Raw genomic sequence first — 13,007 nt, 5'->3', positions numbered from 1 at the left:
CCTAATCTGTGTTGGGCCACAATTGGTTTGGGTTTAAAGGATTCTGATTTTTGGAATTTAGTTTACTTGTTCTTAGGGTCTATGTTTGATATTGGGGGCCCATTCTTGGATCTATGAACTTAGGAGCTTAAGGGGTTGGAATTAGTTTAAATTATGATTCTTAATTAATTAAATAATTAATATTTATGTTTAATCAGGGGTTCGTGATATCTGTGGCAGGGATTTTTAAGCGAACCCAGGTAGGTGACCTATTGCTTTAAAGTAGAATTTTAACATGTATCATGTATATGTTGATGTATGATTTATTATTGGCATTATATGTTAGAATTAGAATTAAGCATTTAATTTTATAAACTATTAATTTATTATTGGCATTATGTGTTAGAATTAGAAATTAATATTTAATTTCATAAACTGTTATGTACTTTACTATTGGGAGTTTGATCATGACTTGAGTTGGAAAGTTGATTATTGATTTTTAAAATCCGCGTGACTATAGTCTAGGCCCCGCCAATGGGATGATACGTTGGCCCTGTCGACTTGTACTGAGGAACTAGTTCCGACACCGCGACCACCGGTGATAGAATAGTGGCGGCACAGGGTGCATTTTTGCTCTTCGGAGCGGCTCGGTGGAGCGTGAGATTGGCACCAGGGGGTGCGGCACAGTGGGGCATTGGCTCAGTGGAGCGGCTCTTCGGAGAGTTGTATTGGCACTACGGTGTAACCATGCCACTGGGTGATGTGGCCGTAGTCATGCAGTTGAGTTATTTTGAGTCTCGGATTGGATTTACGGGTTATCGTGTGGATTTTGAATTTATGAGTTTTAACTGCTTTTCATATGTATCATGACATGTTATAAGATGACTTTATTGCATGATGTTGCCTACTGAGCTGTTAGCTCACTCCTACTATTTACATTTTGCAGGTGATGACATATGATTATGGGGATTACAGGATGGAGTGATCATGATGTAGTTAGCTAGTAGATATTGACTTTTTCTTTTGACTTATGTATATATGGACATTTGATATAAAAACTGGAATTTTTCTTTAATTATTTATTGATATTGATAAGATTTATCTGCCTTGCGTGCTTGCGGGGTCCGCCCTGCAGGTGCGCGGCGTCTGCTCGCGCCCCGGGCCCCGGGTTCGGGGCGTGGGTGGATCTAACACTAATGATGTATTATTCGGAAAAAATAAAAAAAAACTTAGAAATATAGGGACACATGTGAAGAAATGATAATGGGGTAGAAAATCTTACAGTGGATGGATCTAACCCTGATGTTGTGTTATTTGTGTATGTATCAGCATGGCGCCCCGCCGTACACGTGTGGCACCTCGCCGCCTGATCGAGACTATCGGGAGTGATCCAGCCACTTCTCATCCGACTGAGAGGGTCCAGGAGGACGAGACTGATCAGACAGTACTGGATGGACCAGATCATGGCCAGGAGAGCAGGATGGGGGGACCGACCCAGGTGATGGAGCTGATCAGAGAGGTTGTTGGGTTAGTTCGGCAGCAGAGGGGACCACAGCAGCTATTTCCCTCTGCTAGTTCTTCAGATCAGGGGAGGAGTATAGCAGAGTTCAGGAAGTTGGCTCCTTCGGCCTTCAAGGGAACTACCGATCCCCAAGAGGCCGAATGTTGGGTAGATGAGATGGAGAAGGCCTTCAGGGCCATGGGTTGTACTGAGGAGGAAAAGATCAGATTTGCCACCTATATGCTTCAGGACCGACCTCATCATTGGTGGGAGTTTGTGGAGAGGACCATGATGCAGGATGCAGGATTTGTGACCTGGCCGGGATTCCGCATGGCCTCTACTCCAAGTATTTCCCTTCCAGTCGTATCAGGGAGCTGGAGTGGGAGTTTCTGAGCCTCTCTCAGGGGAGTATGACTGTGGAGGACTATGAGGCTGAGTTTGATTGGTTGTCCCGTTTTGCACCATCTCTTGTCCAAGACCCTAAATATAGGATGAGTAGATTTGAGGAAGGACTGAGGCCTCGCCTGCGTCAGGGTTTACCTGCTGTTCACTCGACTGATTATGATGACCTAGTTGACAGAGCTAAAAATATGGAGATCATCTGGAAGGAGACACAGGATGCTCAGAAAGGGAAGTCGAAGAGGACCAGGGACTTTGATTCTGACGGTGAGCGGCATCTGCGCCGACCTATGCAGTTCCGTCCAGGAGCAGGGCAGCGAGTTCCACATGGGAGGACTGCACCGGATCGCAGGGGGATAGCAGGAGTGTGCTTCAGGTGTGGCCAGACTGGACATAGAGCTGTTGAGTGTCTTCAGACACGGCCTGGTATTGGGGCATGTTTCAGGTGTGGTCAGCAGGGCCACCGGATAGCTGAGTGCCCTCAGACTCAGACTTTTTCTGGAGTTTGTTTCGGGTGTGGTCAGCCGGGTCACAGGATTTCCAGTTGTCCTCGTACTAGATCTGCGCAGAGGCCACCGAGTTCTGTAGCTCCTCAACGACAGACTTTCTTCACTCCAGTACAGGCTACCCAATCAGCTGTCCCCAGGCAGCAAAGGGGAGGAGGATCTCGTACCCAGGGACGAGTTTATGCGCTGACTCAGCAGGATGCTCAGGCATCCAACACTATAGTGTCAGGTACACTGTTGATATCTTCCACTTATGCTTATGTGTTATTTGATTCTGGTGCTATGCATTCTTTTATCTCATCTTCATATGTGCATAAGTGCGATTTACACTACTCTTCCTTAGAGAGGGAATTATACATTAGTACTCCAGCTGGGGGTACAATGACAGTTAGTCAGATCTGCATTTCCTGTCCAATACTAGTTGAGGGTAGAGATTTGAGAGCTAATTTGATTATTATGAATCTGCATGATTTTGATGTAATCTTGGGTATAGATTGGTTGGCTGCATACCACGCTACCATAGACTGTTTTCTGAAGAGGGTGACCTTCCGGATCCCGGATATTGATGAGTTCAGTTTTATGGGTGATGACTGGGGTGTCTCTTCTCAGGTAGTGTCTGCTATGCAGGGCATAAGATCTCTTAGAAAGGAGTTTCCCATCTTTATGGCCGCAATTGCAGATTCTGAACAATCTGAACAGAGAATTGAAGATATACCAGTAGTCAGTGAGTACCCTGATGTCTTTCCTGATGATTTGCCTGGCTTACCTCCTGATAGAGATGTCGAGTTTGCTATTGATATAATCCCTGGTACTGCACCTTTGTCTAAAGCTCCTTATAGAATGGCCCCTGCTGAACTAAAGGAGCTGAAGGACCAATTATAGGAGCTATTGGATCTGGGTTTCATTCGACCTAGTGTCTCTCCTTGGGGTGCCCCAGTATTATTTGTAAGGAAGAAAGATGGTAGTATGAGACTATGTATTGATTACCGGAAAATCAATAAGGTGACTATTAAGAATAGATATCCTCTACCCCGGATTGATGATTTATTTGACCAGCTTCAGGGTGCTCAGGTATTTTCCAAAATTGATCTTTGATCTGGATATCATCAGCTAAGAATAAAGGAGTCTGACATAGCCAAGACTGCTTTCCGTACCAGGTATGGACACTACGAGTTCCTTGTGATGCCTTTTGGTTTGACTAATGCACCAGCAGCATTTATGGACCTGATGAACAGAGTGTTTAAGCCTTTTCTGGATAAATTTGTCATAGTATTTATTGATGATATTCTGATATATTCAAGGAGTCAGGCAGAGCATGAGCATCACTTGAAGATTGTTTTGGAGACTCTGAGGCAGAATCAGTTGTATGGTAAATTAAAGAAATGTGAATTTTGGTTGGACAGGGTGATGTTTTTGGGGCATGTTATCTCTAAGGAAGGAATTATGGTTGACCCAAAGAAGATTGAAGCTGTGGTTGATTGGAGCAGACCGAGTAATGTGTCTGAGATTCGCAGCTTCCTTGGACTAGCCGGTTATTACAGAAGGTTTGTGGAGGGCTTCTCTAGTATTGCTGGACCCCTGACTCGACTCACTCGCAAAGGAGTGAAGTTTGAATGGTCATCCCCACGATGAACACGCTGGCCAAACGGCCAGCGGATTCCCCTCCCCCTCCCCGCAAATCCCTCTCCCTCTCTCTCTCCCTCTCTTTCTCTTCTCTGAGAGCCCATCCCTCAAAAAAAAACTCATCTTTTCCTCCTCTTTCCCCTTCCTTGAGAGCCGCTGCCGCTGCCGTCGCCGGAGCCCCATCATCGCCGGAGCCGCCATCACCGTTAGGAAGCCTTATGTCGACGACCGGAGGTGAGAAAGATCGAATTTAAAGGGAAAGGAATGAGGGTTGTTAATGGGTTTTCCTTCCCCTGTTTCGGGGAAGTTTTTGTGAGATCCGGCCGGCCGACGGCGGCCGGCCGGGGTCAATCTGGCCGAAATGAGTTCGGCCGAAGGTGGGTGAACGGGGGTCGGGCTTCCAGCCCCGGTCTTCCTCTCTTTCCTTCCTTTCTTCCTCTCCTTCTTCTTTTCTTTTCTTCTTCCCTTCCGTCGCCGTGACAGTGGAATGGCCGGCGGCGGCTGAATGAGCGCCGCCGCCGAGGGCCACGGTCGGCTGCCGAAGGCCGACCGGAACCACCAGCCACCCTCCTCCCTTCTCCTTCTTCTTCTTCTTCTTCTTCTTCTTCTTCTTCTTCTCTTCCTTCTTCTTCTTCTTCCTTATTCGGCCTGGGTTTTTCCTTGCTTTGAAATCCGTGCCTTAATGGTGAACCAGACTTTGAACCGGGTCTAAACTGTGAACCGGTTCCACCTATTCCGTGAATGGGTTTTGATTAGGGTCTGAATCTGAATCAAGAATTTGGGTTGGGGAATCTGTGTTGGGCTGAGTTGAACCTAATTGGATTTGTGGGCTGGGTTGGTTTGGGCCCGAGATCTGATCTGGACCTGTAATCTGGTTTGGTTCATTTGGGCCTAATCTGTGTTGGGCCACAATTGGTTTGGGTTTAAAGGATTCTGATTTTTGGAATTTAGTTTACTTGTTCTTAGAATCTATGTTTGATATTGGGGGCCCATTCTTGGATCTATGAACTTAGGAGCTTAAGGGGTTGGAATTAGTTTAAATTATGTTTCTTAATTAATTAAATAATTAATATTTATATTTAATGAGGGGTTCGTGATATCTGTGGCAGGGATTTTTAAGCGAACCCAGGTAGGTGACCTATTGCTTTAAAGTAGAATTTTAACATGTATCATGCATATGCTGATGTATGATTTATTATTGGCATTATATGTTAGAATTAGAATTAAGCATTTAATTTCATAAACTATTAATTTATTATTGGCATTATGTGTTAGAATTAGAAATTAATTTTTAATTTCATAAACTGTTATGTACTTTACTATTAGGAGTTTGATCATGACTTGAGTTGGAAAGTTGATTATTGATTTTTAAAATCCGCGTGACTATAGTCTAGGCCCCGCCAATGGGATGATACGTTGGCCCTGTCGACTTGTACTGAGGAACTAGTTCCGACACCGCGACCATCGGTGATAGAATAGTGGCGGCACAGGGGTGCATTTTTGCTCTTCGGAGCGGCTTGGTGGAGCGTGAGATTGGCACCAGGGGGTGCGGCACAGTGGTGCGTTGGCTTAGTGGAACGGCTCTTCGGAGAGTTGTATTGGCACTACGGTGTAACCATGCCACTGGGTGATGTGGCCGTAGTCATGCGGTTGAGTTATTTTGAGTCTCGGATTGGATTTATGGGTTATCGTGTGGATTTTGAATTTATGAGTTTTAGCTGCTTTTCATATGTATCATGACATGTTATAGGATGACTTTATTGCATGATGTTGCCTACTGAGCTGTTAGCTCACTCCTACTATTTACATTTTGCAGGTGATGACATATGATTATGGGGATTACGGGATGGAGTGATCATGATGTAGTTAGCTAGTAGATATTGACTTTTTCTTTTGACTTATGTATATATGGACATTTGATATGAAAACTGGAATTTTTCTTTAATTATTTATTGATGATTGATAAGATTTATCTGCCTTGCGTGCTTGCGGGGTCCGCCCTGCAGGTGCGCGGCGTCTGCTCGCGCCCCGGGCCCCGAGTTCGGGGCGTGATAGGAGGAGAGGGCGACTCCTTTTACAGAGGAACTCAAGGGCTTCGCCTAAATCCGGCGGCCCCCAAGGTTCCTTATTTTTGTCAGAATCAGAGAAGAGGTAGACTTCGCCACCAAGGTGGTAGCCTAGTGGTACTGGGCGTAATTTCTATCCTCATGGTCCCAAATTCGAGTCGCTGCAGCGTTGATTAAAATGTGGCTTCGGCCACTGCTTGGACATGAGGTATAGGAACACTTCTTGGATCTCTAGTAGCCAGGATGGTGCCAGGTGTGACATACTCACATGTGGAACTCGAGCCAGAGCCCAGAGAGGTAGCTGAGTCGAGCCCATTGATAGGGAGGGTATGAGTAAAACCGATCGAGATGCCCAAGACACAGTCATTTCTGTCCGTATCAAACATTCTCCTGGCGGGGCGGAGGCCCAGTGGGGGCTGTTACGCGGGGATGGGCTTGTCCCTTCCTCCCCCCTTTCCCTTTTTTTTTAGCAAAAAAAAAAAAAAAGGTAGACTTCTATTGGGAATCTTCCTTCCAACCGTACATGCAAAGCACATCCGAGCGGCTCAAATGGCCAGTCCAAGCCAACTTTGGTTGAACCAGGCCCAACAATATGAAAAAAGATTATTTTTTTTTATTACAACGGCGGCTTATATTAGTCAAACTTGAGCACAACCAACAAAATCAAAAGGCAAGAAATGACAAAATAAAGAATGAGAGACCTTCTGGTAAATCCAGAGGACCTCGCTGAAATGCTGCGCAACAAAGAAAGCAACCTAATCTGCAGCTCTAGTCGCCTTATAGTATGCACGTACGGCATGAAAGGTTATGCAGTTGCCCGCCATCCTCCAGATATCACGCAGCAGAGGGTTGTCACCCCTTCTCGGCTCCCCCTATTGAATTCTCACTGTGGCTGAATCCGCATCAAGCAGGCCCAAAAATATGAAAACGGCTCTCCCTGCTTTTGCTATAACTCTGGTATCTAGAGTGAACATAAAAGGAAGTTTAAGCTGACTTGCAAATTTAAAAACTGTGGCGTCTTTGGATTATAACCCGCCTGCGCCAAAGTGAAAGATTCGGAAGGTTCCCTGTAGATGACGTGCAAAATAGATTATTGTCCAATAATTTATGTCCAACAACCTCAGTTTCCTTAGTTAGAGATTAGAATTTGAATTACATTTTCCCATATAATTTTCAGGAGAATTCCTATATTGTTAACTTTTTTATTTTATTTTCTCAAAATAGTGAGGGTTTTTGAACAGCTCATCTTTATATGAGTATTGAGTCCCATTATCAAAATGTTTTATCTCCTTTCAATTGGCAAGTAAATTAATGGAAGAACAGTTGATAAATTTTTGATTTTTGCAAAACCTAAAATCTTATGAATAGTAAAAATTATGCTGAGGTATAGTTTTTATAATTGTACCAGATAATGAGAATGTATTTGATCCACTTCCAAACTTACTAGCTAGGTTGACTTCTGAGCAACTATGTATGTTGACAGCATGGTAATAAATAACAATTCCTACCACTTCAGTTACATCATTAAGATAAATAATATGAAAAAATATGATGATTATTATTTTCCACTATAATTCTTATTTTTCATTATAATGGACCATTATAATACAAACAATAGCAGTTATTTTTGCTTGTGTTTCCTCTCTCATAAAAAAACAAAAAAATATTTCATTCAATTTTCCTCAAAATTTTCTTCAAAAAATGATTCTAGCTACAATCAAAAAATATCTTATTTTATCTAACAAAAAATTGTCATTATTTTCATTATTTTCTATCATTTTTCATTATAGTATCGTTATAACAGCCACTATTTCAAAGATTATTTTAATATTAAAAGTTTAAAAGTTAATTTTGAGAACATAATGATAGTTATAACTGTCATAATGGTTAATATCTTTAAAGTATGGTTCACAGTGTTCTGCTTACCCCTTCATGAAGATGTTACTGGGATCTGTTTCCGTAATGCCTATATTCTCTTCATAGCATTATTTATAACTCTCAAATATTTAATTCAAATATCTATATATATTTTTTGTAATACCTTGTACAAGCTTTTAGATTTCTCCGTATGTCTTGATCGATGATTACGGAAACAAAAGCGTAGGGTTGGCATTATTGCGTGCTTTTGTCTAAGAGGAATATCTGATGTTAGAAAGAGCAAGTCGTAAGCGCTACCCTGAGATAGAAGTCTCAAAGCTAACCATGATAAAACTGATATATCTTGTGTTTTTCTCGTTTACTAATCTTAATAGCTTTATGTTTTTATCCCGAGCCTTGATGCTGGAGGAAACACGAGGAAACGTCAAACTTATTGCTGATTCACCGATACTACTTCTATGGTTCAAAGAATAACCCCTTCCTTTGGAGGAAGCAAACCAATTTAACCACCCAGGTGCCCCACAAAGAATGTCCATGTGTAAGTATAATGTATTCGCTCCTTTAGGTGGGCATGAACTCCTATAAATCCATTCTCCAAACAAGACATTTCCCACGCCAAAAAGACATTCGGCCGTTTCAATTCGGTGCCTGTTACACCCCCGCTTGCATGGGGCACGTGAGGCACCCAGTGCCCACGTGGAGGCCACATAAGGAAGGAACACGGGGCTCTCCAGTCAAATATTATCCGGTTTCGAGGCCCTCACGCGCGCCGCACGCACCGCTCAAACCCCTCTCCGGTTTTATCTTCCTCCCAAAACGCGTCTGCAGGATTTGGAGACACCCGCCTCATATGCCAGGCTTTAGAACAAGTTTTTTCGATGTGGAATTATTGGGCCTCACACCCTTCCCACCATGAGACAAGAGCCGTCCTCGGCTCTGATACCAAATGGCATACCCCGCCTCCGTGGGGCACGTGCAGCAACCAGTGCCCACATGGGGGCCACATGAGAAGGGGACATGGGGCTCCCCTGCCAGAAACGGTCCGGTTCCGGAGCCCGCACGCACGCTGCACGCAATGCTCAAGCCCCTCTCCGGTTTTGTTTTCCATCCAAAACGTATCTGCAGGATTAGGAAACACCTGCCTCATATACCCAGGCTCCAGAATGAGTCTTTCCGATGTGGAACTATTGGGCATCACAATGCCAAATCCAAGCTTTGAGACGCGGAGGTTATGCACGTTAAGGAATGATCAAGATACGGTCCGCCACTATTTCAGTCGACTCTGTTCAGGAAATCCATAGACTAGAGGAAAAGGTTGGAAATTTGAATAGAAGTAAACCAGTATAGCATGTTTTGGGCTTATATCAATGACGGCATTAAGGGAGTGTGAAAGCCTAAAGTGTTATGATAGCTTGCTATTTGCCGGCGTTATTTACGGGCGTCGGCCATTAGCTTGGTTTTTGCATGAGAATCCCAACTCTGGCTCGCAAATCCATTTGAACAAGCTCATTCCTTCTTCGTCTATTGGTCTACACAAGTCCTCACATACTCCTCCGTTTAAACTCCGGTATTCTCACTTGACTAAGGGTTGTCCTTAATAATTAGAACCTTACACAAAAATAGCTAGCTAAAAGGTATTATTTGAATTTTTTAGCCATATATATATGTATTCAAAATCTACCGATATGGGACTAAATACACTCTTGGATGGGTCCTCAAAACCATATTGGCTACCACTCTACAAAAAGGAAAAAGAAAATACTTACCCTATTTAAACAAACATACGGGTTAATGTTCTTCAAACAATTGCTTGAAATGATTTAGATTTGGAATTTATAACTAAGATGACTACACTATCTGTCACCATGGCAATCTTATTCTCTTGATTCAGATGATTTCAACTCCAAAAATATTTGTTATTCTAGTCCTAACCAACTTCATACAGCCAAGTGGGCATGACGACATGGTTTTGCTAATCCTCTTACTTACCACTTTACCATCATGGTCGAAATGACCAACAGAATTACTTTCATCAGTTTGAAATTGAAAAACATCCAATTAGTCCCGCGAACAAATCAAAAATATTCTAGACAAACCTAATTCCGTCAGGAGCTTCCATAGAGAAAGTTTAATGCATGTAACTTCATTTACTTGACAAACTAGAGTTTTCTGGGGCTATCAAGATCCTGCATGAAGTTATAAAATTGAGCTACGATCTGCTTGAGCTGGCTAGGATTTTGGAAGACTCAACTAGAACTTTATACGAAGTTGTAAAGCTAAACCTGGTGATTATTATTAATCAAGTGCGTCTTTCACGGCATTTATTCCCTTGCATCCTTGTAGAGCTCTGCTTGCATTTTTTTCACATCTTTTAAAAACTAAATCTGCTCTCTTCTTTTCATGCGTAACATATACCTTATAAGAGGTTCTTTACGTTTGTCCACAAGTTTCTTTGCATGAGTCCTGAATTCCTCAGAATTCGCAGGTCATCATTGGTCACAGCAGCTGCAGAAATGATCTGAGTCTACCATATTGAATCGCTAAAAACTGCATTCCCATGCTAAGCTAGATCGATATAATAGTTCTATGTTGTGATAATCGCTGCCCCAATGGTGAATAGTATGAAGAATAAATAGAGGAAGAACAAGAGAAATCAACACAGAGATTTTATGCGGTTCAGCAGTGTGTCTACATCCACGGAACGAAGCGGCTGTATTTTCACTATGCAAAATAACAAAGGGTTACAACATATTTAACTAACCCTAGCCTGATACATATATTTTTAAACTTTCAAAAATACCTATGTACCATATCGTGGGGGGCATTACCCTCGCACCCCCAACTCCTATCAACATCCCTAGCAAACTTAATTAAATTATTGCCCCAAAGGCATGCAGGTAGATGCCGTCCTTCGTTCCATTTTGTTACTAGAATGCCAGTGTACCACTCAAATATAAGCCACTTACTCTAACATTCTATTTCTTAGATCTATCTCATTGGAAAAATCAAACTACTCCTAGGCTTAGAGAAGTGCATCCCTTCATCCAGCGATCGAGTACAATGAAGCATTGAGATAAGTTGAATGAAGTGATTTTTCCCTCAAAATGGAATAATAATGATAACTTGGAATATTTCTCTCAAACTAGAGTAAAATTATGCTGGCATTGCACCAACGCTGTTTCCATCAAAAAGACATTGCAACAACTATATCGGTAGAACCTTGCATCCCATGCATGTCCAAACATTTCAAAATCCATTGCATCTTTGAGCTTATGTACACCGATATCTATATCTATCTATGATATTATACAATGCGAACTTGTGTTGGTTACTAAACTTAGTTTTTAATATTTAGTAACTTATGGTTTTATTTTCAATAATTGCATATTAGTATGGTGAGAAGTTACATGTCTTTTGGGTTTTTGGTCATGTGGGAGTTACATGGAGTTATAAGGAATTTATTTAGAGGGAGTTATTTGAGATGTATTTGGGGTTATGAATGGTGTAATGACTAATTCAATTAGGGAGGTTAAAAGACCACCTAAAGTCCCTATAAATATCCATGTACTCTGATTGTTTTTTATGTGAGTTGAATGAAAATTATTTTTCTTCCAAACTTTCTTCTTGAGTGTTCTTCCTCGTATTTTTTTATCTAACAAAGTGGTATCAGAGCTTGATTGATCCAATGACCAACAATACGATGGCATTTTCGGTTCCTCAACTCACCAAAGACAACTACAAAAATTGGTGCACCAAAATGAAGGCACTTCTTGGCTCGCAAGATGCATGGGAGATGGTTGAAAAAGGCTATGTGGAGCCTGAAGATGAAGCGACTTTGATGGAGAATCAAAGGCAATCGCTAAGGGAGTCAAGGAAGAAGGACAAGAAGGCTCTTTTCTTGACTTATCAAGGGTTAGATGAAGCCACCTTTGAGATTGTTGGAGCTGCTACAACATCAAGACAAGCTTGGGAATTTCTTCAAAAAGCATACAAGGGTATTGATAAGGTAAAGAAGATTCGTCTTCAAAGCCTTAGAAGTGATTTTGAGACTTTACAAATGAAAGATTCAGAATCTATTGTTGATTATTTTACAAGAGTTATAGTGATTGTTAATCAATTAAGGAGGAATGGTAAAACTCTAACTAATGTTCGAGTGGTGGAAAAGGTGTTGCGGTCTTTGGACCCGAAATTTGTTTTTGTTGTTGCAGCCATAAAAGAATCCAAAGATTTGGAGGAAGCGACAATTGAAGAAATTATGGGCTCTTTGCAAGTTTATAAAAAAAAGCTTAACAGAAGAAAGGAAGAAAAGCCATTGGAGCAAGTTCTACAAACGAAGCTTACTACAAAAGAAGATTATGGGAGAACTCAAGAAAGAGCCTGAGGACGAGGTCGTGGCCGTGGCTGAGGACGAGGAAGAGGAAGAATCAATCGTGGCTCATCAAACAATGAAGAGAAGGAGCAAGGTTCAAATCCTATAAGAGGAAGTGGACGTGGTAGAGGAAGGCAATATAAAAGAATGTGGTATGATAGATCTAATATTCAAAGTTATAAGTGCAAGAAGTTTGGGCACTACTCTTCAAATTGTTGGAGTGCTACTAATCAAGTTGATGAGAAGGTTAATTATGGTGAAAAGAGAAATGAAGAAGAAGAGCCATTTCTATTATTAGCATATAAAGGAGAACAAAGCAACAAAGAGGAAGCATGGTATCTTGATACTGGAGCGAGCAATCACATGTGTGGCAAAAGAAGCTTATTTGCGGAGCTTGATGAATCAGTCGGTGGTCAAGTTACTTTTGGAGATTCTTCTAAAATTCCGATAAGGGGCAAAGGCACTATTTTGATTCGGTTGAAGAATGGCACTCATACATTTATTTCTAATGTTTTCTATGTGCCAAATATGAAGAATAATATTTTGAGCCTGAGGCAACTTTTGAAAAAAGGTTACAATATTAAAAAGCAAAATTGTACTCTTTCTATAAGAGATTCAAGAAATAGATTGATTGCAAATATTGAAATGACAAAGAATAGGTTCAAATGGCACTCATACATTTATTT

General features: G+C 41.8%; 2 protein-coding genes across 2 annotated transcripts; both read left to right on the top strand.

The window, feature by feature from the left end:
- The first annotated feature begins 1,890 nt into the window (after positions 1-1,890).
- On the top strand, positions 1,891-3,267 carry LOC120110658. The gene has a single exon (XM_039126238.1). The coding sequence runs from the start codon at positions 1,891-1,893 to the stop codon at positions 3,265-3,267; it is 1,377 nt and encodes a 458-aa protein (XP_038982166.1).
- Positions 3,268-11,652: 8,385 nt separating this feature from the next.
- LOC103707210 lies at positions 11,653-12,333 on the top strand. The gene has a single exon (XM_008791614.1). The coding sequence runs from the start codon at positions 11,653-11,655 to the stop codon at positions 12,331-12,333; it is 681 nt and encodes a 226-aa protein (XP_008789836.1).
- Positions 12,334-13,007: the final 674 nt, after the last annotated feature.

This window comes from Phoenix dactylifera, chromosome 4 (assembly GCF_009389715.1).
Source record: "Phoenix dactylifera cultivar Barhee BC4 chromosome 4, palm_55x_up_171113_PBpolish2nd_filt_p, whole genome shotgun sequence".
Classification (NCBI taxonomy): Eukaryota; Viridiplantae; Streptophyta; class Magnoliopsida; order Arecales; family Arecaceae; genus Phoenix; species Phoenix dactylifera.
Note: the sequence above shows the minus strand (reverse complement) of the source record. Positions and strands in the feature narration are given on the sequence as shown.

Coding starts and splice junctions, on each gene's coding strand:
- LOC120110658 (XM_039126238.1), top strand. CDS start 1,891: ATGACTGTGGAGGACTATGAGGCTGAGTTTGATTGGTTGTCCCGTTTT.
- LOC103707210 (XM_008791614.1), top strand. CDS start 11,653: ATGGCATTTTCGGTTCCTCAACTCACCAAAGACAACTACAAAAATTGG.